The following is a 26776-nucleotide window of genomic DNA, read 5'->3' as shown; positions in this document are numbered from 1 at the left end:
TGTAGCCTTTAGGACAAGGAAAAGACTAATTCCAAGATCCATGTGTATTCATCTCACATGACATCACTACAGCACAGTGCTACAGTAGGTTCAATCGTGGTCTTTCCCATGTGTGAGACTTACTCTAGTTGGTCGTAGTTGACACACATGAGAGGAACCTCGGTGCTGCAGCGTTGGTGGAACTTATAGCCACAGGTCTGACAGCGGAAACCCTGGAACAGCAGCTTTCTGCAGAAGTCACAGAAGGCCAGTGTGAAGAAGGTCTTCCTCACCTGTCAAACACACACCGACAGACAGTCAGCACCACGCAAGGCTAGAAAATAGAATTCATGCATTGTGTTTATCATCTATCACTGTGAGCAAGTTCTGGAATTTTGTAATATTGTGATTTGTAATTTTGTTTCAAAGATTCCAGATTCCTCCCAACATGAAACTGAAATCCATACCATGATGACACAGTTTACTTACAAGCAACTCTAACATTAGCAGCTATAAAGCTAAAGGACAGGTTTGACCTGTTTGGTGTAATGAGCATTATTTGCACATCAGTGTACCAAAAACTGAGGAAATTGTATTAGATCCTAGATTAATTGAAGATCATAGCTCTGTTGCCATACACAGTCAGTTATGACATCAAACAGGTCACACTAAATATTTAGGGGTTCACACTGACAGTGAACTTAGCTGGCATTCCCATGTTGCAAGTGTCTGCAGGAATGTTATACTTCTACAGAGCTTCCATAGAGTCCATTTTACACAGTGGTTTTAACAGCTGGTTTGGAAACCTAGTTGTAACATTTAAGGCTCAAATGTTTAGTCTGGTTAAGACGGAAGAGAAGATTATGGGAATGCAGTCAACTATTCGGCAGGCCAACCTTATCTACCCCTCTCATGTGTTGAATTCTGAGTATGTGCTAAGGAATTCGGGAAGGAGGTGCAGGGTACCCTTGTGTAAGCACAATTGTTATAAACATTCATATTTCCCTCTATCAGTTCAACTCATTAAGGGACAACTCCTGAAGGACAGACAGAAGGACGAGAAGCATGTGTCACCCTGGGACCCCCTGCGTTTTTTTTAAGCTCTGAGTCTATTTTTTCTCCTCTGTCGTGTTTAGTGAAGTGTAATCTCCACAGACAGCTCACACAAATCTCCCACTGTGACTAACTTAACTTTTCATTTGGATCGAATGTATGGGTTTGCTGAAAATGAAACATAATGTTAACAATGATTAAAAAGTCTGAGTGGATAGAATGATCAGGTTCAATATCTTAACTCTTTGCTGTTACACTCCACTGTCATACACAGTAGTCTAATAGTACTTACAAAGTTGTGTGTGGTGAGCGGCACGTTCTCCAACACTTCAACATGTAACTCCTCTCCTGTCAGCCAGGAGATGTCCGTATCCCAACCGATAGGCTTCTTCTCTCTGAGACAGGAAGTGGAGAGTTAGGGGAGCTGTCTACACATTCATAAACCTACGATGCTGTCCGTTTAACCACCATACTGAGAATTATGCAAACATAACCATGAAGACCAGTACATCCTAGAGTAGAGAGATACATTTCATACATCTAAGATGTACAGCTGCAACGATTAGCCATTCTATAGAAAATTAATCTGCACCAATTTTGATAACAGAGTTATTGTTTTTGTCATTTTTCTTAAGCAGAACTGTTCAAAATTTGCTGGTTGCAACTTCTGAAATGTGAAGATTTGAAACTTTTCTTTGGCTGATTTTAAACAGTAGATGGCGTGTTCAGCCATTTTCAACCAAGCCAACTTTGGTGGTGTCAATATCAATATTCATAATAATATTATTCTTATTAACATCTGTATTAGTATAGTTATCATTATTAATGAGGGAAAATGACAGCATGTTATGATCCTATCACAATATTATCACGATGATGCAAGACACTGTAGAGCTCTTCTCCACCTGAATCAACATCTGGATCAGTCACATCTGGAGCTGGCTCACACTGTGATCAGATCTCAGGTATAAATGACTAGATACAGTCTGACCACATTCTTAAGAAAAAAAAAGACAGCCTTCCAACAAGTTGAAAGGTCTCTCTGCTATGTTGAGCTGCCTGACAAGCTCCTTCTCTGCAGAGGAAAGAGAAGCAGAGGCCACACAGCAGCATCACTTCCTTTGGCCTGAGAGGGACGACGTTTAAGTCCACCAGCTCTCTTTGCATAATGAGATACAGTACTGATTGCATATTAATACCAGACGAAGACGAGGTCATACTGACAACAGACGGATCTTAGACATTGTAAAAATACATGAAGATTTAGATTTGAAAGGCCATGATTCCACATTTATGGTATTTTGCATATTACTACATTAATGTGACCAGCTTCTTTATGTAACATAATTCCTTTCAGTAATATAGCAAGACTAACTACATGAGCATTTACATGACAAACTTCACCAACATGAGGCCAGAAGTAAACATTCATTGGTTGCTGAGATAAAGAAGCAATTCTGTGTTCTGTGGATTATACAGACCAATACACACTGCTTCTGGAAAGAACTTTTTTTTTTAAACCTTTTAAATTGGTATGAGCACCAAAAACTAAGTTCTAGTCACCACCAGTGTATTAGTAGGAGGCAGAAATCTCAGAGAGAGATATCTCAAAATCTAGACACATAAAACAGAAAATATATTTTTATGTAATTTAGGGGGTACTGACCCTTTAATAAAACTATAAAAATGTATATAGTCTGCTGCTTTCACACAAACATCAGTGTTCATAAGTGTTTTTTGTATTCAGTTGTGTAGGAAGGATAAAGTTCAAGATTCCAAATTACTACAAAAACAAGTAGTCCAAATATCATGCATTAAATAAAAATAGAGATACTGCCATTTTTACATTGCTACTGTGTGGATAATATACTGTAATAGAACATAATGTAGTGATTATTTGCTTTACATTATGTACTGCCTTCCTAACAAGATCACAGTTAGAGTCAGATATCATTGGAAAATGTTCAGTGCTGGTGCAAATATGAAACCTGAGTTTATGTATCAATACTAAAATAATACTTTGATAGCTGATACTGTACCATACTTAGTGAGAAATATAAACATTTAACAAAATAAACCAAACTTCCCAAATGTGTGACTTTAAATTTCTTAATGCAAAGCAGCCGTACAACAACAATTATTTGTGTCAAATGTTTTTTCCACAAAAAAAGTTCAATCACATCATTTAAATCTATAAAATGACATCTTCTCCTTCCTCTCCCTCTGTGAAAATTCCAGAATCTATGAATATATAAATTGTGTAAACTGGGTGCTGGAGCAGGATTGACTCCAAACCAGTTATGATGTCACAACTAACATCATAACATCATCATACATACCTTATGTGAAAACAAACTGCACAATAAACATCACAGTAAAATAAGAAGAAGCGAAACACATTTTCAGCGGAGGGAGACTTTTTCAAGTGTATCTTTAAACATGAGTCAGGTGTCCATCTGAACAGTGAAAGAGGTTTTCCTCGCTGTAATCATTCCTCCTGTTCATACTGGATATTAAAAGATCCTTCAAATGTGCTTTCAATGTTAGTGATGGAGGCCAAAATCCACAGTGTGTCAACACAGTCATTTAAAAGTCTCTGTGAAGCTTCTATGAGTCTTCATCAGTCTGAGTTAGTCATATCAAGTGGATATCTGACACATTTACAGTCTTTTTAGCATCAAATTCCCTCTTTGTGTTTCCTCGGACATTGTTTCCCTGTTGAGCTGTGGTGGAAGTACAGACTTACCCGTCCTGTATCCTGTAGACTGCACAGCACTCTGGGATGAGTCCTCGCATCATCAGAGCTTTCTTCAGCGAGTCTCTCACAGTCATCCCACAGCGGGCTGGGACCTGAACACAACACAGCAACACTCAGCCAACAGAAAGGAAATGAGCCGACACAACCGCAGCTAGTTAATGTTGAAACCTGAAACTGTAAAGTTGGAATGAGAATGTTCCTTGTAGCCATTATTCATCTTGGTGAAGATGGTTTCAGGTCTGCTGGCAGCAGGGCTTTCATCTGCAACTTCCTACTGTGGAGCTCATCAAAGTGAAAGGGGGTCACCTACATTCACTCACTTCCCAGAGCCTAGCACTGTTCATCAGCCAAACCACTTAGAAAAAACCATTCACTGTAAATAGACAATGAAACCAATGTTAATGTGTATGCAACTCAACAGTGCAGCATCTGAACTCAGACTCTGACCTTAAACCCTAAAATCAGCCTGTTACAGGTCGAACATGTCTTCAGTCTGAAGCACAGTGAAGAAAACTTCTTCTATAATAAAAAGGCTGCAACTCATGATTATTTTCATCAGCAATCAATCTGTTGATTATTTTCTTGTTTAATTGACTAGTTGTTTGGTCTATAAAATGTCAGAAAATGATGAAACATGTCAATCACTGTTTTTTTTCACATTTGAAAAGCTGGAATCAGACAATTTTGACATTTTTTTCTTTTAAAAATGACTCTACATGATTAATTGATTATCAAAATAAATTAAATGAATAGTTAATAGTTGCAGAGCTAGATGCATCTACCTTCATTAATCACTGATTAAATGCACCATCCAGCATGTGACACAAATCAAACACACTCACAATGTTGCGTGACCAACAGGTGAACTTCTACCTTCAGTGTAGTGCTCACAAACTTTCTGCTGTTAATCTCCTTCACAGTTGTAACCTCCCAGCTCTCATTCAGCTCACACGTTTGAAAGGTTTGAGGAGCTCAGCGGGACAGGAGAGGTTCTGCTTGTATTAAACACTGAATGAACAAGCAAAGGAGCTGATGTAGAGAACATCAAGATGTACAAGACTCACAGAATGCTGCTTAGACAACAAACTCACTGATGGTTGCATCTCACTCTACAGATAAGAACATCAACAACCACTCCGTTGCATAGCAACATTTTGTGTGTGTATATGGCTGTGTGCACTAAGCAGTGTGTAAAAACTAGATCTTTTTGATACCACACAGAACGCAATTTATTACCTTTCTCACACTACTATCAGCCATAGAATGACTGAAAAGTGTAGGGAAAGTAAAGCCTACAATTATTTATTAAGTTAATGACATTTATATCACATGTTCATCAGCACTTCCCAGCTGTAACAATAATTCCTAGCAGTATAATTAATCAATGACCATGAGCTGGACCCAGACAAGTGGCTGAAAACTGATGGATGGCTTCACCAATGAAAAATATCAATCATATCAATTTAAGTTCATTGAAGTTTTTGCTGAAATCTTGACTTGTCCATAGTGAGTGGATGAGCTACTGCCAGTGCAGTAGTGACAGTGTTTGCTGCAGGTCAGATGGTCACTGAAACTCCACAAATAAGGATTAAGAAGCTTCCTGCAGCACAATCCACTGTCACACCAGTCTCACTATAGTTGTAGAACATCTCTCGACAGCCCCAAAACACATATGGGAAAGTTATAATTAATGTGAATGTCTACAGCAGGATAGACATCATATTTAAGACATTAGTAAAGGTACTTTTTTGAGGGAGATGAATTCAGTGCTTTTTAAGACTTTTCATGAGCTGCAGATACTCTGTAGAAGCAACGGCCATCAACACATCATGAAGCACAACTAAAACAATGTCCGGAGATTTAAGTAAAGAGAAAATGTTTTGATACATTTGTTGTGACCAGAGCTAGAAAATAAGATTCTAAAGTAGAGTTTTAGTGGCCTGTCAGCTCAATAACTGTGTCTGCTGTCTGTACTGTCTTCTGTGGTTCTCTGGTTCTCAAACCAGTCAAGAACCAAGAGAGAATCACTGATTGGTTTCTTCTAAGCTTTGACTAATCATGTTCACTACATACAGTATGTATCCTGAGTAGGGCTGTGATGATAACCGTAATACCATAGTCATGTGCCTGGAGACTCCGCTATCGAGTTAGCCCAGCTCTCCGGTCGGACAGGATTGCTTCATTGTCTGGTAAGACAAGAGGTGGTGGCCTGTGTGTTTATATTAACAAAGACTGGTGTAGGAACATGGTGATCATCTCTGCACACTGCTCAGCATTAGTGAGTTTAGCTTTTTATCCAATAAAATTGTTTTTGGACTGTAAAGCCCAAAGGATACATTGCTTTTTCACTACAGTAAGAAAAAGTCCATACTGTCACAGCCCTAATCCTGAGAGAGCGTCACACGTACCACTGTTCTCTGTTTGTTGGGCAGGAAGACCCTGACGATGGGCTTCTGGGGGGAGCGAGGGTTGGCTCGGCTGGCATCGGTGGGGGTCTGTAGGACAGCCAAGGTGTTGGGGGCTGAGGGAAAGGCCTGAGCCCCCCCTCCAACCCCACACCCTCCCATCTTGACCTCCAGAAGAGCTGGCATAGGAGAAGGAGAGCAGGAGAAGTCTGTACCATTGCCCATGGCCTCCAGCAGCTGCTGCTCCCTCTGCTGCAGGGCGTCCAGCTTACTGGTGTACTCCTCATAGGCCTGTGTGGATGACATACCAGAGAGCCTCAAGAAACAGTCACAGGCTGGATTTTACTGTAGCTACACTTAGAAAAGCCTAAGCTCTCTTACCTCTAGATATATGGAAGGAGGATTGTGTTCTCCTCCAAACTTGTCCAGCAGAGCCTCTAAGTGTTCTTGTGTCAACTTTATCATCTGTTTGATGTTCCAGATCTGTGGGGAAACATACCAATGTTGTTGATGTTAAACTGATATCCTCCAGTACATGAAGAACAGGCCAATAGAATCATTCTTCCCTGACTTGGCCTCTCCCAACAACAGTGCACAATGGATGACCGAGATATTCTCAGAGTTTACACTCATCGCCTTTTGAAATGCTCACTGTGTCAGAAGAGGAGATGATGAATTAATGCCATGACTTGGTCGAGAGACACTGAAGACTGAATGTTAGAGCCCAACCAATTACAGCTTCACATCCTTTACAACTTGCATGATGTACAGAGATGATTGGAAAGAACTCAACTGACTTCTGTGACCTGCAAGGCATCACAGAAGGTCATGGGGTTCATGTGACCAATGAGGATACCAAGCTAGCAAGCTACTCTGATAACTTTCTTACTGTCAGCTGACCACAGTTAGCTGTGTGAAGGTTACAATGTTATCTAATAGAACAAGCTGGCTGTGGGTTCGACTGTGTGGTTTGATGAGCTTCTGTATTTTAAATGTTACATAGAGCATAGAACTGTGACCCTGTTCCTTATCAGATATTTTGTCTGACAGACATTTTCAACAGACATAGTGGACAACTTTCTCTGGGCAACGGACCGAAACATTGAAAAATCTGAGGGAAATATGAAAAAATAATAAAATTACTTATATTGAAGGTAGGGATGTGCTGGTATCAAATTATACCAATTTCATGCTACAATTATCGTAGCTTAAATATCATGCTAAACGGTATTATCACGATAATCGACAATGTTTCCAAAATTCTTCTATTAGTGTAAACTATAGTTCAACGACTTCACATCATGATCACCTGGGATTTATTCACTGAACAGTGGTCTGTATATTGCAACTTTTTGGACTCTGCATAAGAAATAACATCAAAAACAGTTTAAACACACAGTAAAGCAGGTTGTTCAAAGTTTAAACCTGCAGTGTGGAACCTTTGTCTCTCCCTTCTGGCATTGAGGGTAATAGCTAGTAGTTACCTGGATGTAACTCCAGTTCTATGAGTGCATGTATCAGAATTTGGTCCATTCGGTCCAGTAACATTTGGAAAGTCGCATGATTAAATTATTTTATCCCTCAAGTTAGCAGAGGGCTAAACCGGCAGTTGGCAGAGGTCTCTGGTATGCATACTCTATGGACACCCTTCAGCTCTGGCAAACCAATCATTGCTGGTTGATGTAAAACGCATCACTACCAGCGTGCCAACGCGGGAATGTAGCCACAGACACCATATTACAATCTCCAGTATACTGCCAATTACCTGGTGGTGAAAGGCTTAATCAGCATTGTGTGAACTCGTTTGGCAAGAGTTTGAATGTAATGGACATTCATTTCTATGTAAAAGTCCCGCACTCCAGCTTTAAGACAGCTGACTGGAAATCACTTTAAATGCAGCTCAGTGTCAGTTTCTCTTAGATTCTACACACTCATTCTTCATAGTAAGTGTTATCTGCTGTGTGTTAACAGTTAAATTCATTTTTAAAAGCCAGAGACTTTTGTTGGCCTTTTCCATATTACTAACCTACACCAGCAGAGCTGAAGCTGACCAGAGAGGAAGAATGTGTTGCGTGTGATCTTGATGCAGGAAGTTTGTCAGTCGGGTAAAATACAGCTCTCTCTGTCTCTCACAGATCATTAGGACTAAACACCCAAAAGCTAGCTGCGCTTCAGTGAGTTGATGATTAATGTTAATATAGAAAGTCATGGCCAGAGTGGTTAGAGCTGGACAGACAGGAGACTGGTTCTCTGTGCTGTGGTTATTCTGTCTCTGTGTGACCAGTAGGAAGCTATACCATAAGCATGTTTCGTCGCAGTATATTGTAAAAAAGCTATACCTGCACATCTCTAATTGAAGGCATTTTACTCATTTGATTTTGATGCATTCGTTACATTAGAATCACTACTTTGTCCTTTTGCTGTAAAGTTTTACTAATATACAAAGCCACTGAATACTAGCCTACTGATGCCTGTGGCTGTCTAAGTCACATGACTTAAACAGACACATAACAGCATCTCTGCTGTTTCCTCCTCTACCGTCCAGTGTGGCTGACAGCACTTGTCAGCAGCCAATCAGGAGAAACGCTCCATTCTGCGCTTGGATTTTATAACTGAACACACTTTTTATTTCTCTGTGTGGAAATCTGATGTTTTCACATCACAAATGATGAACAACAGCATTAAAACAGGTAAAATATGAGACTCATGTAGCTGTTATATCAGTGTAGTCCCCCCCCCCCCCCTTCCTTGTAGTCCCTCCTTCCAAGTCAACTGAGAGAATCCTGAGGTGGGGAGAGCCCTAGTACGTCTTGAGATGTGCCAGACGCTGTGGCAAGCGTCTAATTCTGGCATCAGTAACAAGGTGAGTGTGGTACAACTTTCACCACATCAATCCAGATAAAGGCATCTCAGCAAGAAGCTTCATTAGATTCTTGCTTCCATTTTTCAAGTTCCAAATAGTGTGCATGCCTGGCTCTAGATCTAGATCTCAGAATCACCACCCATGTCTTTGAATTTTTTTTAAAAGAGGAATTCCACCAATTTTAAACACCAAAGTCTGTTTACAGGTATTGTGGAGTACTACTGCATATGTGAAAAAAAGTTGTAAAGTTGTTTGTGTCTCAAGAGGAAGCTGTATGAAATCTGATAAGTTGCCTCAAGTGATGTCACTTGAGTCAGAGTCAGTTGGGCCTGAAGACTACAAGTCTGAAAATGAAATAAACATTTTACCAGACCTCTGTAGCCTGTTCCTCATCTTTGCTGGAGGCCAGCAGCTCCAGGCTACATTAGCCACTACTAGCATAACACAGCTAAATCTGTTGATTTGAGTCAATCGAGTACAGTTGCATTGTGGGTAATGTAGGCATCAAGTTTTGATAAGGAAAACGAATGTGTGGAATAAAAAAAGACAATATCTCTGACAATGTTAACGTAGTGCAATGCTAAATCTGCAGAGTTCTCTTTGAACCAGTTCTATTTGGTCTGAAGTTGACGGTGTTTCCCCGGATGGAAAAATCAAACCAAACAAATTGAAGCCTTGTTAACAGAATTACCAATACTGTGCCTAACAAATGCTACCACTACTTCTGTGTCAGCTAAAAGTGACATGTACCGTCAGTAAAACTACTTCCACACTTCAAGTGTTCACAATAAAAGCCTACCAGGAAAGGAAGGGATTTTGCCATTTAAAAGGATTTTAATGTGCAGGAAGTGTTAAAGTCCCCCTCCACTCAAAAATGTGTTGTTCAAAGTGGAAAGTTTCTCTGTGTTTATTAAAAATCTGATTTGAAGTGGTGAGCCTATGAACACCATTTGTGACGAAGCCAATCATGGTCCAATATTCAATTTACACCAGTGTGATGTGGAACCTTAAAGCCTCCACTGCACAAACACTGAGAATGGACTTTACAGTGAAGTAGGAGACATCTTGTGTCCAGCAGTTCAACTTTTGAAACAAACATTATTTAATGAGGGAGAAGGAGCAGATGCCATTTTATGGATTTTGACATGAATTTGTAAGTTAGAGAAGAATTTAAATGAGAAAGTGAGAGCAGCAGAGTGGTGAGTATGACATGACTGTTGTTGTGCTAACGGAGGTAGTGCTATGGAGATGTACATTACATTGAATTGAACGGGACAACTGATAAACATGGAGGAAGAGTTGTGTTTGCATTAGCAGAGGAATTATTTCAAGTAAAACCATGGTTCTCTCTGTCACTATCTGACAATTTTGAGTATTAAATGGGGATTCTGTACAGTAAATACAACAAGTGGCCACATCACCCAGCAACAATATGTCATTATCAATGAATCTACTGATTTTTCCTGGATTCATTGATTAATTATTTGGTCAAAACAATGAAAAACACTCAGTATCCAAGAGCACAAGATGATGTCATTAAATATCTTATTTTGTCCAACCAACTGTCCAAAATATTATAATATTCTTGCCTTAATTTTCTATCAATCAACTAATCAATCGACTAATCGTTGCAGCTCTACCATACTGAGCCAATAGTAGATATAAATTACAATTACATTCTTTTAAATCATCAAAATGAGAGCAACATAGGGCTGATTCTTACATATTTGCATTAACAAACAAAAGAAGAAAGAAAAACATATCTAACATGTGTGAGAGAGATGGAAGTAACATGACAGGACAACACTTCAGAGGAACAAAATCTAGAACAGAATGAGTCAGAATCATCAGTCACCGCAAAAGACACGATGAAGCTATAAAAAGGCCAAGAAAAGTGCCAGACAATCCCTGCTTTTGGACTACACCAACACTTGACAGGCTCCCATACATACGAGGAGATTATGGATGTCATTTTTAGTTTAGAGAAATTTGTAAGAATTCCTCTTAATACTGACTTAATACTGTCATACTTATTTCCAGCCCCTAAAAAAGTTCCTTCTCAGTGGGTTGTACTTTCCAACGGTCCAGGAACCAACAGGGTGGAGTGTGCTACACTAAACATTGATAATCAGTCACACTAGCCTTTTGGAGTGCTCAGCTGAGTGGTTACTGCACATGACGCATAACCGCAACATCCCTGGTTCCATTTTGTTTGTTTTTTTACGAATATTTGTTTCATAGAAATATTTTTAAAATTATTTGTTTTCTGGAAAAAAAGTAAACCATGTCAACTACCAGCATGCAGGTTGGTTACATCTCTACCTCAATCTCTCTCCTCTGCTTCCCTGTTACATCTATCAGCAGGTATTAACGAGGGGAGTCACATCCACCTGCAACATGACGCATATTTCCTAATTTGAACATCACTCCCAGAGTTGGGAGTGTTCCCCAGAGATAAAGCTGAGCTACTGACACATGAACAAGCTTCATGAACACTAGATTTTCTAAAAATAGAAGTTTAATAAAACAAAAACAGGATTTTTAAGCCTCTTTCCACTTTTATTCAAATACAAATAATTTTGCTGCCTCAACAAATACAAATACAAATACAAATACTGGGCCCTCTGCACATCCTTATTGTCTACTATCAGCTATCCATTAAAAGCAAACACCCAAAAATATCTTAAAAATAAAAATGATCCTTTTCGACCACCTCTTTAAAAACCCAGCAACAGCAAACAAGTTGTAGTTCAGACACTGTGCAGAGGACATCCAGACAGATTTGTTACTGTGTCGCACAATCAACAACTATATCAGAATGTTTTATCTCTTAAACTAATTTTAGTCGACTTGCACATAACTCCATAACCCCAAACAGTTCCAACATCGGCTTGTTCGTCAGTCACAAAGCAGTAAATTACATACAACACAGTGAGTACAATGTCTTCAGTGTTTACACTATTGTTGTGAATATTGTAAACAGAACCATGGTGGTGGAAGTTATCGTTGTTGTATTGTCATTTGCAAATATGACGTCCAAACCTCGTTGAATTTGCTTTAACTTGACAGAGGTTTATATCAAGTAAAAACACAGAACTCGAGCTGCTGTAGGAACTTTTTAGTTCCTGTAAATCCCAGCTGAAACAATCAGTCAATTAATCACTTAGTCAATCAACAGAAAATGAAGGAGCGTTCTGATTAATTAATCGTTTCTATCATTTCTCAATGAAAACATTCTCAGGTTCCAGCTTCTACAATGTGAGGATTTTCTTTGTTTCATATAACTGAATATCTTTGGTTTTTGGAATGCTGCTCAGACAAAACTAGACATTTGAAGATGTCACCTTGGCTTCTGGGAATTTTACTGTGTATTTCTCACTATTTTCTGACATGTTAAAGACAAAACAATTCATTGTTTAAATAAAGAATATAATCTAACAGATTAATCAATAATGATAATAACTGTTGACTGCAGACCTTATCAGAGTTTAGTTCCTGGAACTAAAACTTCCTGGAACAATTCACTCAAAAAGGGCTACAAATGTTCTATGTGATGGATTATCTATCTGCAGCAGATTTTCATATACTCAAATGAACTGAAGCCAAGAGCCGTCTGGAAGAAGAAAATCCATTTATGAGTGATGCTTTGGAAAAATGATCAGTATGAACAACTTGTTTATAGGTTAAAACATGCAAAAGCAGCAGTATGCTCCTTTAATATTCTATGTCAAAGAGCAGATGAACGAGTATGTCACCACCAACTGTTTTCTAATGGTCCAATACAACTTCTACAACATGTTAGTCGTCCAAGATGAAAATACAGCCTGATTCTGCCAGCAGTTCCAGCATGTTGGGTCAGAGCTGGTAACTGAAATAGACTTCAACAATTATTAACAAAATCTAACTTTTTATTGTTGTCAAAGTTGCTGTTGCAAGTATGCAGCTCACTTTTGAGATTTGAGAGAACATGGTGTTCACTATGATGTATTATCTGACTAAATCATGCTTCAAGTCTATGCCACAGTGAAATTAAAAGCTTTAAAAGGTGGGAAAACATTTGAACAATCTACAGTTTGTCCTGGAAAATGCTCAGCAGCGATGTAAAGTACATGTCATTTGTAGAAAATGATCTAAAAACATGGAAAAACACTGATGTGGCCATTAAGCATGACCTGAGAGCTGTGTGTTTAGCATGAAGAGGAGCCATGGAAGTGCTGAAGCGATGGCTCAAGAAATGACTTTAGATAGTTTTCAGTTACATTTCTCTCTGCTGACATGTCTCAGTGGTGCATGAGCGACTGACATGTTGAATTAGACATGCTTTAGCTGCTTTGGGATTTTGAGCCTGGAAGTGTTACGCTGTCTGTTAAGACATCGTTAGAGAACAGCATCAAGCTGTCAATGGCCACAATTTTAGTCAGAACAAATCAGTATTATGATGGAAGAAGATGGAAAAAACTGTACTGGTACAGATACCAAAATTAAAAACAAAAATAAAAAGACTGATGTCTAGTTTAACATGATATACCATATTTCTGAATGAACTGGTGTTATGGTCTAAACCAGACTAAAAGTTTCCTGATTTAAAGGGGCACTCCACTGATTTTACACATGGAGTTCATGAGGACTACTACAGTATGTTGTGTGATGTCTTCTGGAGATATTGAGCCAAAGTCTGAAAAAATAACACTCATGATGTCATAGTGATGTCATCAGGGCTCTCTCAGCTTGGGCTTGACACTTATATATATAGCCTATATATTTTTTTTAACAAGTCTCTATTACAAACATTTTAAACTCTGTCTCCCGTGACTCCTCTGACCTTATGGACTAAGGCGATAACGCTGCTGACGACACCGACCACATTACACAGAATGAGTATCTACAGATAAATACAGCTTCTTCATCCCTGTCATCATAAAATCCACTGTTTCAAATATCAGCAACATTCATTCAGTCAGTGTAAGCCACTAACTCAGATTGTAGCTCCACAGTAACACCTGTCCTATTATTGGGAGAGAAAAGAGTGGGATGAGTGCAGCGTTTCTCAGACATAGGCTCTACTTAGGCGGCTCGCCCAGGTAGATTAAAACCTGCCCAGGTAGATAAAATCTGTCTGAGCTGCGTGCTGCAGTAACTGAGTGAGGACTAGAGGCTTCTCTGTGCGCAGCCACCTAGCTAGCGTCTACCCATAGCCTGCATGTGAGGCGTTTAGAGGACGTCTGTAAATTGTAGCTACAGAAAATAACACTCTACCCCGTCGTAACTGCATGAGTCTCTGCGTGCACGTTGGTCACACGCCGTGTCACCCACCACCACAAGTAAATTCTCAACCTGTGGGTAACACTGGAGTGCATTTTTCTACTATAGACACATTTCAGACAGTGTTGGAAACGTACTGAGGTTCCAGTCCAAGAGCTGAACTACCAATTTCATGTTTAAACAAAGAGGATGACACAACGCACCTCTCTGATTTGAAAAAGTTCAACTATAACAGCAGTTTTATGAGCTAGTCTGATAAGCAGACACAAAGAAATATCAATAAGGAAAAATTAAAGGGTAAACCCACCAATTTTACACATAAAGGTGAGTTTACTCATCATTTGCAGTACTCATCAGTGTGTGTGTGTGTGTGTGTGTGTGTGTGTGTGTGTGTATAATATCTTCAGTAACTCTGGAGAAGCTTCGTCAAGTCTGAGAAAATACTGGAACCCTGATCATGTCATAGTGATGTCATCAAGGTTATCTCAGCATGGGTTTGGAGACTGCAAACGTATACAAGAAGTCTGCTTGAAAAACATCAAGAGTACAGTATCAGGCAGGAAGGGTTGCATTATGGGAAATGTAGGATCCAGTGTTTTACAGTCATTCTTTTTGAAATCTCTCTCCTGTGAGGCCACTAGCTTGATGGAAGAGCAATGCTAAAAAATCACTGGAGTGACCCTTTAAATGTGTTTGAAGTACATCATCCCCCCTGGAGCTCCTGAAAATAGACCCTAGTCAAACTGACATGTTCATATGAAAACTCTGATGAGAATATAGGGAGCATAAAACAGGGCCAGGGGCCACAGATGTGTGACAGGGACAGGTGACTGTATGAGACATTTGTTAATGTATGTATGGAACAGAGAACACACCCACCTCTGCTCTAATGTAGAGGTAGACAATCAGATATTAGTAGTATATTCAAGATAATGAAGTGTTCTATCCCAGCCTCACTGCTGTCATGGTCCAGCAGTGAGGCCTGACCTGCACACTGAACACACATCCAGGCTAGGCTACATGGTCACTGTGCATTACATGATGAGGACACAGCCTGGCTGATGGTTCCTCGTGTGTGTGTGTGTGTGTGTGTGTGTGTGTGTGTGTGTGTGTGTGTACGTGGGGGCGGTGATTGTAAAACCTGTAATATAAATAAAAGCAGCCTATGTAGCTAAATCACACCTAAAAAAAAAAACACAAGCACGACTTGAGTTAGCCTCCACCTCCATCATCACCATCAGCCCTCTGAGGCATGGATGTAGGTGAGCAGTCTCAGTGGGCTGCTGAAAATGAAACTCTGAGCACGTTAGAACGCATTAGGACGCGGTGTAATTGCGTGTCTTTGTTGTGTCAACAGCGGTGTGTGTGTGGTGTGGTGTGTGGTGTGTGTGTGTTAGTCTCTGAGTGTGTGTGTGTGTGTGTGTGTGTGTGTGTGTATGTGTGTGTGTGTGCTGTGTTGGCGCACCAGGCTGCAGCTGCAGTGAGCCTGGAAAACGGAGCCAGGAGCAAATGGAATAAAGCAGGCCCGAAATAAACAGAGGCTCCGCCGGATGAACGCTTCCCCTCCTGCTCGCATCAGTCTGTCGCATGTATGTGTTCAGTGGAAGGCCGAGGCTCGTCAAATGAATCGTTTACATTTAGTGCATCGTCTCGCCCCCCTCCTCCCTCCCCCCCTCCTGCACTGCATCCCCCACGATCCATGTTCCAGCCGGTGTTTCCTGAACATTTACATCCAATTACCTCCGCTCGTAGCCCGTGTCCCCTGCCCCGCTTGGACCCGCTACCCCGCCGCCGTAGCGCCTACCTCCTCATCCTGCGGACCTCCGGGGATCCCCGCCGAGCAGGAGGAGTCCAGCCCGGCGCCCAGCTCCTCCAGGCCCCGCTCCCTGCCCGGCTCCCGCTCCGAGGTGTCTCCGTTAAAGACGGGCGGTGGGGACTCGGCGCTGCTCAACGCCGCCATTTTAAACTGCGAGAAACTGAGTGGAAAATAATGGAGGGAAACGCAGGCTGGTGCTGCGGACAGGAGGGGGAGACAGAGACGCAGCACCGAGCTCCACACTCTCAACTGGCCGGATAACTGCTAACCTGCCACAAATATAGCATTCTCATCAGTAATAATATAAAAAATGTTTTAATATCACATTTTCATATTAATAACATAATATATTATCACTCTTATTATTACGGCCTGGTTAAGTAACGGTTTAAATGAACTCTCTCTCTACAATATTGCTCAATTTACAGGTATGACACAATAAATAAATAAATAAATAAATAAATAAATAAATAAAGGGGTTAAAATTTAAGCAGCCCTTCATGAGCATTCATTCTGCATGGGCCCCAGGGCCGGAGCTTACTATTGGGCCCCTATTGACTACTTTCAACCACACAATATGACAAAGTACACAGAACTCTGTACACCCAACTTAGATGATGTCTTATGGGACTTACAAACACTGACAATTATATACAAGCCTCATGTAACTGTCCCCCAATGTCACAACTTTGGACACAAGATTTTCCCCTTGACCTTACTCTATGCCTCCAGATTAAAACCTCCATATAACTTAACTGTCACTAATTATAGAAAAGAAAATCATATTCAATCATATTCATTAAAAAGAAAAGGAAATATCTCTGGATATCATTGATGTTTGACAATCTTTTATTGGACAAATCAATTCACAATATTCAAAACCACACAGCCAGCTGTCTGGAGACATGTGAACTGTTTAATACATGATTCAACCTTCCTGTCAACCTTCCCCACTCAACAGATACTCAGGACGTCCAGACAAAGTGATAATGTAGGACCTGTTTTCCTTAATATTGTGCTTTAGTGGTGAACATTTTCTAATAAATGTACACCACATGCAGTGAGGCATTTTGGGGTCTCTGGGGTCCAGTTTATTTGACCGGTTTGTAATCCAGGCTTGCAACCTGTGAAATTGAACCACTAAATGTTTTTTTTCCCTACATTTACCTTTTTGTCCAAAAAAAGACACAACAATCTGTTTCTGCTGAAGGAGGAAAGTTTCTCTTTGTTCACATATAAGCCTTTGTTTGTTTGGCTTTGTTCACCTTTATTTAACACCAGCACATACAAGCAGGATGTTAGAATGAGAAATATTTGCATATTCATAGATTCTGAATTGTTCAGCGAGGGAGTAGAAGTAGATGACATTTTAATAATGTTTAACCAGGTAACTGAACTTTTTTTGGAAAAAAAACCATTAGTCTAAGCAGAGTATTGTTTGTTTAAAACATGTCTGGAGGGGATCTTTAAAAACACAACATCTGGGCTAGTGTCTAGCAGAGATGTGAAACACACAGAAGCTCCAGACTGAAGCCTGATGGTGGCAGCATCACACGGTGGAGATGTTTCTCTGCAGCCTGTAGTCATGTAGAGGAACATATATGCTACCTGCTGCAGTCTGGCAGACACCTGCCCTCAGGACTGACAGCAAATCACTAAATATCTGACTTGTATTTGTCAGGGAGCTTTAATTCATAGAAATCCTTGGCAGAATGTGTGGACATTTATCAATCTAAATACACAACACACTGTTAACATCTGTGATATGGTTTTATTGCAGTCTTGTGGTGATCTGACCAGCAGACTTATCTATATTTCCCTCACAGGGGGAAGTGAACTTCAATCTGATCAGCATAAGGTTTCAACCTGTGTTGTGTGGAACATTATCACTAGATCTGCAACTAATGATTATTTTCATTATAGATTAATCTGTTGTTTATTGTTTCAATTCATCGATGAGTTGTTTGGGCCATGAAATGTCACAAAATGTTAAAAAATGTTAAAAAGCCCAAAGTGATGTCCTTAAATGTCTTGTTTTGTCCACAACCCAAAGATATTCAGTTTACTGTCATAGAGACTAAAGAAACCAGAAATATTCACATTAGAGAAGCTGGAATCAGAGAATTTGGACATGTTTTTCTTTATAAATGACTTAAAACAATTAATCTATTATCTAAATAGTCGCCGATTAATTTAACAGTTGGCAACTAATCAATGAATCAACTAATCATTGCAGCTCTAATTATCACATGATCTCTGCAGTGTCCTTTTAACTACATCTGTGATTTAGTCTGATCCTCAAATCATTTGAATCATTTATAAAAGTCTTTCACCATGTATGATCTTATGAAGACAAGAACAGTTTCAGCTAGACTATAAACATTAAAAGCTGTAGGCTCCTCTCTGTTGTCTACGCTGTCAGCAGATTGTAACAATCAGCTGACTTCAAGTCACATACTGGTGTTTGACTGGCTGCTGCAAAAACTTGATAGTGTTTCTGGCTAAATGTCCTCTGAGCTCACTTCTTGGGTTTTAAAAGTTAAGAGTTCAGTTTTCAAACATCAACAGTGGGCTGGAAGGAAATCTGCAACTTCAATACTGGAGATGATACAATACAACAATAATTCACTGCCATACAAGCGACACAGATGAGAATGTTTCATTTGTAATCCCAATCTAATATTTTATTTTTTACCCACATAGAAAATCCTCAGACAAAGAAAATGACTTTGACTTTTCATTCCTCTAATCTTCAGTCAAGTTCTTCTAGCATCAACAGCTGTTTCTGGCATATTTGTTACTGAAGCTGGTTCAGTGCTGGTTTGACTGAACTGCATTAGTTGAAGAGACACAGTGTGTACACAGTTCAATGCTGTCCACCTCCACAAAACAATAAAACACAAAAAGTCCCGTGTAAAGATTGAGCAGCTCATTTCTTCTTGCCCGCTCTCTTCCCCTCTCCTTTCTTCGGTTTCCCTTTTCCTCTCAGCTTCCTCAGGCGAAGCATCTCCTCCTTGAAGTCTTCATGCTCGTCTCTGAGGACAAAGACAGGAAACATTGAACCTTCTTTCATGCTTACTGAAGACATGTCCACACTAATGCAGGTAAATATGACAATGCTGTTAACATGTACACTATGGTGATATTTATTAGGCAAATATGTAAAAGTAACAATGGCAGTCTTACGAAGTCAAACCTGACACGTTTCGTTAACATTTCACATCAAGCCGACACAAATCTGAAGTGACTGTTGTCAGACTGATGTAAAGGCTGCAGCAGCACAAAAACATGCAGAAAAGGAAATCCTGTTCTGCCTTCTGAGATAACTGTATTAAATGTATTATCTCTACTGTATCTCTTATGAACAAGGGAAATAAAATGAGTTGTTGAAGATAATCTTCTCAGATCAGATCAGTCAATAAAAATATTTTCCCCTCATGAAGCGACCAGAGAAAAAGCTGAAAGAAAGCCTGTACTACCACAATAATGATGGATATTTTACAAACACAACTCAACATCCTGTCAGTCAATGCTTGTGTGTGTCAAATTCTATAAAACAGGCAGCAGAATTCACTCTCTAATAACACGAAATGATGAAATTGATACAAATATGCTATGTAAAATCTCTGCATTGTTGATCATTTCAATCATTTTTAGCTTCCTATACTTTCTGATTGATAGTGGTGTATATGTTAGTTTTTCTACAGCGAGCTCTCTGCTTAACTGTCTTGTCTTGTGTATTTTTAGGAGATTTATTACTGCAAACAAACATTTCACTGGAAAAACTAAGATGGTGCGACCTGTTTTAAGCCCTGAGTAGTGTCTGAAGGTATTCCTTTCAGGCTGCATACCAGACCTCAGGAACTGTGCCATGCTGTGAAGTCAATTTGACATAGTGGCCAAACCGTGTAATTACAACTTCCGGGTCTGTCACGTGATGCACACTGACCCCAAAAGCACTTTTCCCCCCCCACACACAATCATTGGAAAAGGAGCGGCTGTAAAACTGTGAATAAATGTTTCTAAGCAAAATGACATTTCATTCCAATAACATTTGAAAAGTGTGCAAGAGCCTGTGATTCAATTATTTTATCCCCATTCACGTGAGCAGAGAGCCGACTGGAAGTCAGCCGGCTCGGCCAGTGGGAGTCTCTACTGAGCACGCTCTATGAGCCCTATGTGGAAGCTTGAGCAACATCCAGGTAAACACTGTTAAACACTTGCTGCTGCTTGTTAAGAATTTTATTTAGAGTGCACAGTAATGACTGAAGATGAGACGAGTGTATCAACATTTTTATCAACTCAGATCTTCTCTCATCTGAACTACGGTGTTTGGAAAGTACCTTACTTTCCAAACACCGTAGTTCTACGATGCTGCACCAGAGTTTTTAGAAAGAAAATCCACCTGACATAATGGAAGCCATGATGTCCCATCATCCCCACTGGAAACTACACCCTTGCTTACTTGCATACTTACTATCATTTCAAGTATAACTGTACCAAACACACTCATTTTGATTGTTAGCAGCCCCATAGAGATTGTTAGCAGCCCCATACATTAAGTCCCACTTAGTTTTAAAGACAGTTTATATTTAGTTGTGATCACTGAAGAACCAGTTCTACATAATTATTCAAAAAGACTTATATGACCCAAGTATAATGACTCAAAGACCAGCCACACTCTTTAGCCACATAGTTATAACCTGGCAGAGCAGTATCTAGAGTACCTGAACAGACCCATGAACCGGAGCTTCTGGGTCATGGAGTAGTAGATCTTGTGCTGTGGGTACCAGTCATACACCTCTTTCCTCTTGGCCATGGGAGGCTCCTGGAACAGCTGGACCACCTTCATGGACCTGGAGTCTGTTGGACGCACAACTTCCCCAAAGATCTGTGCGCTCAGCCTGGCCATGCGCACCGCGTAGCTGGACAGACCGGCCATGACTGCTGAGCAGAGCAGACAGGAAGAGCTGCTGAGGAGAGGAGACAGCAAGAACATAAATCCCACATGACGTGTGTGGAAGGTAAGGATGTGTAGAGAGCCCAGTATTTGTATTTGTATCTGTATTTATTTGGGTTTTTGAAGAGGGTGGTGGTTAAAGTCTTTGGAAAAGGATTGTTTTTATTTTTAAGATATTTTTGGGTGTTTTTGCCTTTAATGGATAGCTGATAGTAGACAATAAGGATGTGCAGAGAGCCCAGTATTTGTATTTGTATCTGTATTTGTATTTGTTGAGGCAGCAAAATTATTTGTATTTGTATTCGAATAAAAGTAGAAAGAGGTTTAAAAATCCTGTTTTTGTTTTCATTAGACTTTTAATTTTAGAAAATTAAAGTGTTAGAATAAGTGTTCATGAAGCTTCCTCATGTGTCAGTAGCTCAGCTTTATCTCTGGGGAACACCCCCAACTCTGGGAGTGATGTCCAAATTAGGAAATGTGCATCATGTAGTAGGTTGATGTGACTCCCCTCGTTAATACCTGCTGATAGATGTAACAGCGAAGCAGAGGAGAGAGACTGAGATAGAGATGCTGGTAGTTGACATGATTTATTTTTCTTCCTGAAAACAAATAATTTTTAAAATATTTGTATGAAACAAATATCTGTTTAAAAAAACCCACTATTTGTGCTTTACCGAATAATGTATTTATATTGGGGCACACCCCTAGTGGAAAGTCAGGTGATACACTCTGCATACTCTGGCTACTAATCATCATACAGTACAGAGATTCTGATTTGGTTTAAAAATACACTTAAACTTGATCAGTTGAGAGTTGTTGTGAGTGATGTTACATAGAACACAGTGTCAACCTTTCAAGGTTCAAATATCGTGGCAGGAGACATTTCAACACCTCATTTCAACACAAACAAGAAAAACAAGGCCTTGTTTCATCACACTTGTATCAGAGAGGCGTCAAACTGGTTTTACACACAGAACATTCTTCTCAATCTAGCACAGGATTTAAAAACAAAGATGTAGATTCTTTAAAGTGTTTAAACCTGATCAGCTTTTATTATATAGACTTCTTCTAGACTTCAGACTAACTGATCATGGTCTCAGATTTAAGCAAAGATTGAGACCAAAAACAGCTCTGTGTTAAAGCAATGCAAGGAGCTGTATTGGTGGGGGCGTGTTATTTAAGGTCCATGTGAGACGATGAAATATGATCCAGGAAAACCAGTTGGAGCTAAAGATTCACGTGTTTAAAGCTTTATCAGAAGTCAAAACAGACAGACATTTTTCAACTCTGGAAAGTTTTCATGGCAGCAACTGTTTTATCTGTTTAAGACAATCATGAGCTAAACAGCATTCAGGTGCACTTGCATGTATGTGATTGGCCAATGTAGCACCTTGCCAGATGACTTTGGCAAGGCGCTGCATTGGCCAAAAGTTGAGCCTGGTTCAACTTTTTTGCTGGACGTCTCTGTGTTGTTTTGCTGATGTCTGCTGCGTTGTCACCAAAACCAAACTGCTCCCATTGAGATGAATGACAGGGCAGCTTTTTACCACACAGAGCTGATGGTGGTCTGAACACAGTTGGCCTGCAGATGTCACCGTTTTGTATCAAATGCTTCCAACACGAGCTTTGTTTCCTCCATCACTACTGCAACCATCATACACATGCAAGGAAAAAAAACTTTTTAACTTTTTAACTCAGTACAATCCCCCCCATACTTGTTATATCCATGACATCACTGATGACATTAGTAAAAGCATGAAAGCAGGAAGTGTTTGTCTGCCACCTCCTTTTAATTCCAGGGAAACTAGTCAACTTCAGTTCAACATATCAGCTTTTAAGATGATATGTTGAACTTATCAGCAAACAGTTGCTTATTTCCACATTTAGCAGTTACGGAGCAACATTGTCATTCATTTGGAGTCATGTTTCTGTCCACCTGGTGAATGTAAGTCCAATATTCACTGTCTTTTAGCTGTTTCTGCTCTCTACCAACTCCTGAGGGAAATATCTGGCTCTTTAGCTGCTAAATGCTCCACTATGTTCACCAGCTAGTCTACAGCTAACAGTGTCTGTTTGCTGTTTGGTGCTGAGCAGGTAGTGTACGGCAGCTTTTTACAGCTGTTTCTCTGAAAACAGCTGCCTGCTGCTGCCGAAAATGAGGCTATGAGAGCACTGAGAGTGAACCAAAACAGTAAAGTTGCAGCCAGACAGATAAACAACAAACTGAAACTCACTATAAAGCCGAGCGGAGCTGCAGAGTCACTGATAATTCTCTGTAGGTTCATCACTACGAGCCACCACCAACACATTACACACTGACAGCTCAGACATCCTAAAAATATAAACTATAGCTGCTTTAAACAATATTCGTCTGTGTTTTGATTAACCAGAAAATGTTGATGGTAAACACCAAATGGTGAGATCTAACCATCTTTGTCACGGTTTGTCACATTTGGAGAAAACTGGAGTGACACAGACTGAAACCTGGTTGATGGTCTGACTCTTGTTCCAGTGTGCTGATTGTGAGCAGTGCTGTAGGTCTCTGTTGACTCTTCTGCTGGCTTATGGCACATAAAAACACAATGCTACTTGTGTTCTATTATCATTCTATATAGTAGCTCATACATCATAATGTTATATAGGAGGATAACCGATCTCTATAGGACAACATTACTACATATTAGCTGTGTATGGCTAGCATAGATAGGCAAGCGTAAAAAGTTTGAATGAAAAAAACATTTACAGAGTTGATAGCTGGTTGCTATGCAACAGGCCACTGATTTGATTCATCTTCCATGTTATCAAACATCCTCTTTTTTATACCAGTAAGAATGTGTATTTGCAGGTGGGGATTGATAGTATGTGTATGTCGTTTTTATGCGCAATATGTCAGTCTATCAGCAGCAACATGCCACCAGTCAAAGTGGAATATCACCAAGAATCAACATGTGGCAGTAAAACATAAGTAGCATACTAGTGGAGAGTGGTGTCTGTCAGTGAGTGACATGCTGTTTATGAGTGGCAGCATGTCATGATCAGCAGGATCATCATCTGTCAGTAGAACATCAGTGACATTCAGTTCAAGTGGCTGAACTGCAGCAACGTGACACCCAACCAAGAGCAGCTTTACCATCAGCTGCTAAAAACTAAGAGCTCATATGAAACATAAAAGGATAAATTCACAATTCTCTAAGTTCATGTTAATATACATGTACCACAGCAGAAAGAATTCTGAATCCACTTGATTTGTTTAACTGCTGAAGCTTTATGTCAACTTCAGATAAACTTTGGAATATATTTTGTCCACATCTTTTCAATTGGAAGCATTGTAGGAAGGGATCTTTTAAAAGTCACTATGATCAGAAGGAATCACTTCAGTGACCAAAAACAGTTCCAGTGTACTGTCCGTATGTGCATGTGAGAGTTGTGTTCAGACACAGTTGCGAACCTTTCCTTTAACAATGCTGTCAAGTCAGAAGCACCATCTATAGTCAGAAAGAGTTTGTGATGGGAAGGTCTCTGCGTCTCATACATGTTAGCTTTCTACCTGCAAGTATAACTGAACTGTAACTAACTCCTCTTTACTTGGTTGCATTCTTACTGAGTCCAGTTTTATTCATATACAGTCAGAAAGTCTCTGAAGAACATGTGTGGGAATTAAAGCTGAGACTTGGTACTTTAATGTAGAATGTGCTGAAGCACAGAGTCTGAAGAATTAAAAATGTGTAACTGTCCAAATACTGTAGCTTCATAATATGTGAAGTAAATCTATTCATTATAAAGTGTGTACATTTAAAGCACAATGAAGACTGTTACCTTCAAATGCAACAAAACTATTTTCTTGTAGACATTCAGTACAGTAACTAAACTAAGCTGCAAATGAGTCTTCTGTGAAGAATTGATAAAAGTTATTATGTAATCAGTTTCTGAAAAAATGTGTCATTCATACATCTATCATTTCTCACACTGACTGTTCTATGATCTGTGTTTAGTGTTTCAGTCATATTACAGCCAGGTGTGTTAGCAGACTTCCAGGAGTTAACGTCTCGAAAACCTTTTTGTTTATTTTGCTTGTGGTTATTAAACTAAAGTTCACACAACCAAAAAAGCAGAACTCAAAGCCAAGTCTAATAGCACACAATGATCACTGACAGATACATATCAATAACCCCACTGAATGATAAAAAAGAAACTAAACCTGAGGTTATGTTCCAGTAACATGTAGAGTCATACTCCAGATTTTGTTTCCATACAATGAAGAGACTTGGAATATAATAAAAGTTCATTAGAGCACACTGTAAACAAAGTGAACAATACAAATCTACACTTGTGTATGAATAATATTTTGCCAAAATCAACACACAGTTAGTGAAGGGATGTGGAGGAAAGAAACAGAAGAAGAGCTGCAACTAACAATCATTTTCATTATTGATCTGTATCAATCTGTTGATTATTTTCTCGATTAGTTGTTTGGTCTATAAAATGTCAGAACATGTTGAAATAAGAGTGTAAGTGTTTCCTAAAGTCCAAGATGACGTCCTCAAATGTCTTGTTTTGCCCACAACTCAAAGATATTCAGTTTACTGTCATAGAAGACTAAAGAAACCAGAAATATTCACATTTGAGAAGCTGGAATCAGAGAATTTGGACATGTTTTTCTTTGAAAATGACTCAAAAAGATTAGTTGATTATCAAAATAGTTGGTGATTAATTTAATAGTTGCTGATCAATTAATCGACTGATCGTTGCAGCTCTAAACAACAGACAGTCTTCCAACCACTCAAGGCGCTTTACACCACATGCCACATTCACCCGTTCACATACACATTATTATTCAAAGTTAAGTATTTTATATGCATCTTTTAAACATGTCTGGAAGAGATCTTTAAGTAAAGAATCTGAATACCTCTTCCACCACTGTATTATGTTCATAAACTTGAATAAAGCCCTCATGCTAACGAGCTGAATGGAAACACCGTGTGAACCTTCAGTACCAGTAACAACATTGTTCTTACCTGAGTCTGTATTGAAGTACACACCAGTGTTGGGCCGCTGTAACACCGAACTCTATCTAACTAACACATGTAATTCATCGCTTCTTTAGCTCACGTTAACCTTCATATACCATACTGCCATCACTGTCTCTACTGCGCATGGCACATTTTCCTGTGAGCTGATTGGTTAGTGGCTTTCACTTCCTGTGTTATAGTAAACTGGTGTTTAATTTGTAAAAAGATGCATGTCACAAGATGCAAATATCACACAAAGGTATCGGTTAACCCGCATACACTTACACCAGCAACAGTCAGTCTGTTCTTATTGACGTCGTAGCTGCTTTATCTTTTATGAACCCTAGCGCTGACAGGAAGTCCGTCATTTTTAAGAGTTCCGCGGGTCTGACAGGTTTTATACAAAGTTCCGCTTTTCGGTCGGCCTTGGTTCAATTACGGTATTTTTTTTTCTCTTTTGTTTGCTTTTTGGTTAATTTTTCTATTTCCACAAAAAAATAGATCATCCTATATGAATTGTAAGGTAACTCCAGGCAGCAGTTTTTCCAATTCACCACTCTAAAATGTGTTCCGCACTTGTCGTCATAATAATAATAATAATAATAATAATAATAATAATAATAATAATAATAATAATAATAACAATAAGGATAGCTGTTATTGATTTCATT

At 39.5% G+C, this 26776-nt stretch overlaps 2 protein-coding genes and 1 long non-coding RNA gene across 7 annotated transcripts in view; all 3 read right to left on the bottom strand.

Moving 5' to 3' along the window:
- braf (B-Raf proto-oncogene, serine/threonine kinase) overlaps positions 1–16391 on the bottom strand; it is a 41509-nt gene extending 25118 nt beyond the window's left edge. The window contains exons 1-6 of one of the 2 annotated variants that reach the window (XM_067582529.1): positions 16125–16391; positions 6577–6678; positions 6199–6486; positions 3779–3882; positions 1325–1427; positions 124–272 (exon numbers count right to left, since the gene is read on the bottom strand). In XM_067582529.1, the coding sequence (XP_067438630.1) occupies positions 124–272; positions 1325–1427; positions 3779–3882; positions 6199–6486; positions 6577–6678; positions 16125–16280 (902 nt within the window). In that variant the 5' untranslated portion in view covers positions 16281–16391. The remainder of the gene's footprint in view (positions 1–123; positions 273–1324; positions 1428–3778; positions 3883–6198; positions 6487–6576; positions 6679–16124) is intronic. The other variant, XM_067582530.1, reaches the window with a different exon arrangement.
- Positions 16392–16967: 576 nt separating this feature from the next.
- The window catches only part of LOC137175612 (uncharacterized), a 417849-nt gene continuing 408040 nt past the window's right edge, over positions 16968–26776 (bottom strand). The window contains exon 2 of the long non-coding RNA XR_010925660.1: positions 16968–17955. This is a non-coding gene — a long non-coding RNA (uncharacterized lncRNA). The remainder of the gene's footprint in view (positions 17956–26776) is intronic.
- Positions 17554–26466, bottom strand: mrps33 (mitochondrial ribosomal protein S33). Of its 4 annotated transcripts, none has more exons than XM_067581397.1 (3): positions 26391–26466; positions 20864–21106; positions 17554–19171 (listed from the first exon to the last, which is right to left on the bottom strand). In XM_067581397.1, the coding sequence occupies exons 2-3, from the start codon at positions 21076–21078 to the stop codon at positions 19066–19068; spliced, it is 321 nt and encodes a 106-aa protein (XP_067437498.1). In that variant the 5' UTR covers positions 21079–21106; positions 26391–26466; the 3' UTR covers positions 17554–19065. The 4 variants fall into 4 exon arrangements, with proteins under 4 accessions (XP_067437498.1, XP_067437497.1, XP_067437495.1 ...); XM_067581396.1 differs by having other exon boundaries at positions 20864–21109; positions 26391–26454; XM_067581394.1 differs by lacking the exon at positions 26391–26466 and adding an exon at positions 26112–26379 and having other exon boundaries at positions 20864–21109.

Source organism: Thunnus thynnus, chromosome 23 (assembly GCF_963924715.1).
Source record: "Thunnus thynnus chromosome 23, fThuThy2.1, whole genome shotgun sequence".
Lineage (NCBI taxonomy): Eukaryota > Metazoa > Chordata > Actinopteri > Scombriformes > Scombridae > Thunnus > Thunnus thynnus.
This window is presented reverse-complemented; position numbering and strand designations above follow the sequence as displayed.

Excerpts from the sequence above, each read along its gene's own strand:
- mrps33 (XM_067581397.1), bottom strand. The coding sequence starts at position 21,078 with ATGGCCGGTCTGTCCAGCTACGCGGTGCGCATGGCCAGGCTGAGCGCA. Across the intron at positions 19,172-20,863 it reads CGGTTCATGGGTCTGTTCAG|AGACGAGCATGAAGACTTCA; the intron begins GTACTCTAGATA and ends CTTTGTCCTCAG.